Source organism: Episyrphus balteatus, chromosome 2 (assembly GCF_945859705.1).
Source record: "Episyrphus balteatus chromosome 2, idEpiBalt1.1, whole genome shotgun sequence".
Lineage (NCBI taxonomy): Eukaryota > Metazoa > Arthropoda > Insecta > Diptera > Syrphidae > Episyrphus > Episyrphus balteatus.
The window spans coordinates 109,016,982-109,019,239 of record NC_079135.1 but is presented as its reverse complement, the minus strand read 5'-3'; the positions used below and the strand labels follow the sequence as shown (position 1 = coordinate 109,019,239).

At 29.8% G+C, this 2,258-nt stretch overlaps 1 protein-coding gene across 2 annotated transcripts; it reads right to left on the bottom strand.

Annotated features, from left to right (window-relative positions):
• Window positions 1-426: 426 nt before the first annotated feature.
• On the bottom strand, window positions 427-1,600 carry LOC129912162 (uncharacterized). Of its 2 annotated transcripts, none has more exons than XM_055990297.1 (2): window positions 1,405-1,600; window positions 427-968 (listed from the first exon to the last, which is right to left on the bottom strand). In XM_055990297.1, the coding sequence occupies exon 2, from the start codon at window positions 955-957 to the stop codon at window positions 466-468; it is 492 nt and encodes a 163-aa protein (XP_055846272.1). In that variant the 5' UTR covers window positions 958-968; window positions 1,405-1,600; the 3' UTR covers window positions 427-465. The 2 variants fall into 2 exon arrangements, with proteins under 2 accessions (XP_055846272.1, XP_055846271.1); XM_055990296.1 differs by having other exon boundaries at window positions 427-1,050; window positions 1,405-1,599.
• Between the last annotated feature and the right edge of the window lie 658 nt (window positions 1,601-2,258).

The window sequence follows — 2,258 nt, the reverse complement described above, 5'->3', positions numbered from 1 at the left end:
TATCCTTCTTAAAAAGTCGAATTTGGCTTTTTATCTAAAAGGGCTTTTAAATTTAATGCTCTATTAGTTAATGATGTCAAACTTCAAAAACATTCTTAAAAGAGACTGAATAAATGAATTTTGTTTTTAAATTTAAAATTCCCTTTTTTAATGGAGATTTAAAGTTTAATGGAGAGTCAATAAATTGGGCCTAAAACCATTTAATTTGGTTATTTTAAAAATCATTTTCATATTCATTACTTTTTTACATTTCTTATTAAAATTTTAAATATACTTCGAAAAAAAAAAAACAATCGATCTCCTTTAAGCTTAGCGACAAATTAGAACATCCACTCTTTAAAACATACAAATTAACTGTTTATTTTAATGACTTACAAAAACTAAATCATATCACAATGTGTTATTATACTTATAAATAGCTTATAAATGTATATATCGTTATGTACATTGTACATGCATTATGTTTCACTCTGAATCCTCTAGCTTTTCGTTTTTTATTTCCACATATTTCTGTTCCGCCAGCATCTTCATCTTGGGTTTAATTTGACAAACCGAAGTCGTGCCTTTATATCTACCCTTCCGTGCTCTCAATACTGTCTTTTGCATTGACTCCAAAAATGGAACATGAGCCAATACTGATTCGGGAGCAGCTGCCAATAGCCTTAAACTAATCTTTCTTGTAGATTCTGTAGAGTTTTTTGCTTCTTTTTTCAATGTCTCCATCCATTTAGCCTTTTCACATAAGGTTGGATTTGGATCATGATTATGCTCAGCAAGTACAACAACTTCAACTTCAACTGAATTAAGCGATATGGCCCTTGAACGGCATTTATCATACGATTGATACTTTTCACATCGCCAAATTGTTTTAATTCGATCAGCTCGATGCTTCGAATAAATATAGCCTTCATGAAGCATTTTTGTTTCACCTCGTTGAGAACTAATAAATTCTGTCATTTTAGATTTTGCTTAAAATAACGAAAAGAAAAATGTCAACCAAAAAGGAGAAAAAAAAACACGTGCAGTCTAATCAAACGTCAAAAAAAAAAGCTGAAAAGAAAAAGATATACATATACACATAAACAAGTGAGTTGAGAAACCAAACGACAGAACTTAAATGAAATTTACAATTCATGCACAAAATACATCAAGTACATCCCATACCAAGAAACGAAAACTTGCTGTCAAATATCGATGGGATGACTTGGCTTGTGTTGAGAAATACTGATTGTTGTTGTTCGTTCACATCTATTCATGGACACAAAATTTATTCACCAATACGTACAGTACACCACTGTAGGCAAATTGGGATGAAACAGTCGAGGTTTTCGTTTTGTATCTTGGTATGTTTTGTCTATGATCTTTGCTCACAAAATAATAAAGTAGAATAGAATTATTGCTCACCATGAATACCAATATGAAAAAAGTTCGATATCCACACACTTATTTAAATGAATAATAGAAGTAAAAGTATCATTTATATGTTGAAATTTAAAGTGTTTTTTATTGAATTGAAAATAAAAGAAAAATTTCAACCACACTTCGCGTTCACAGGCAACAGCTTCAGAGATAAACGAAAGAAAGAAAAAAGATCAACTTGTTAATCAATGCGCTTGTGTTAGTGGAACAATTCAAAGTAAAAAACAAGTTTCGTTTTCATAGAAAATATTTGTGCAGGTTTAGCGTTGCCAAATGTGAGGATTTCTTAACTTTTTTTTTTAATCACGTGGTAATAAAAGTATAGACAAAAATGGTGGATATTATAAAGGATTATTTTGTATAAAGATGTCATTATATTGCGCAAGTAGTTAGTTAATCAACTGCGAAGAAAAATTTAGGCCGTGTGTGAATTACGTTAAATAGTTAAATCCGTGTTAAATTTTTGACACTATTGAGGTGAATAAAAAATTTTCATCTGTTAAAAATGTATTGGGCTCTGGGACCTGGTTAAATTTGGGTTAAAATTTTTTTATAGATGGTTTCGTTTTGTTTTTTTTTTTTTTTATTAAAAAGACGTTTCATGGCAGAAAAGAGGCAGAAAATAGGCAGAAAATAGGCAGAGAAAAATATTAAACAATTTGAAATTTTTTTATTCACCCCAATAGTGTCAAAAATTTTATAGGGTGTTAACTATTTAACGCAATTCACACACGGTCTTAGATGGAGCTCAAATAAGCTAAAGTTTTCTCTCTTTCATAAAGAGTAATGTTTTTAAATAGGAAATAATGCTTTTAAAGCAACATTAAAGACTTAACTAT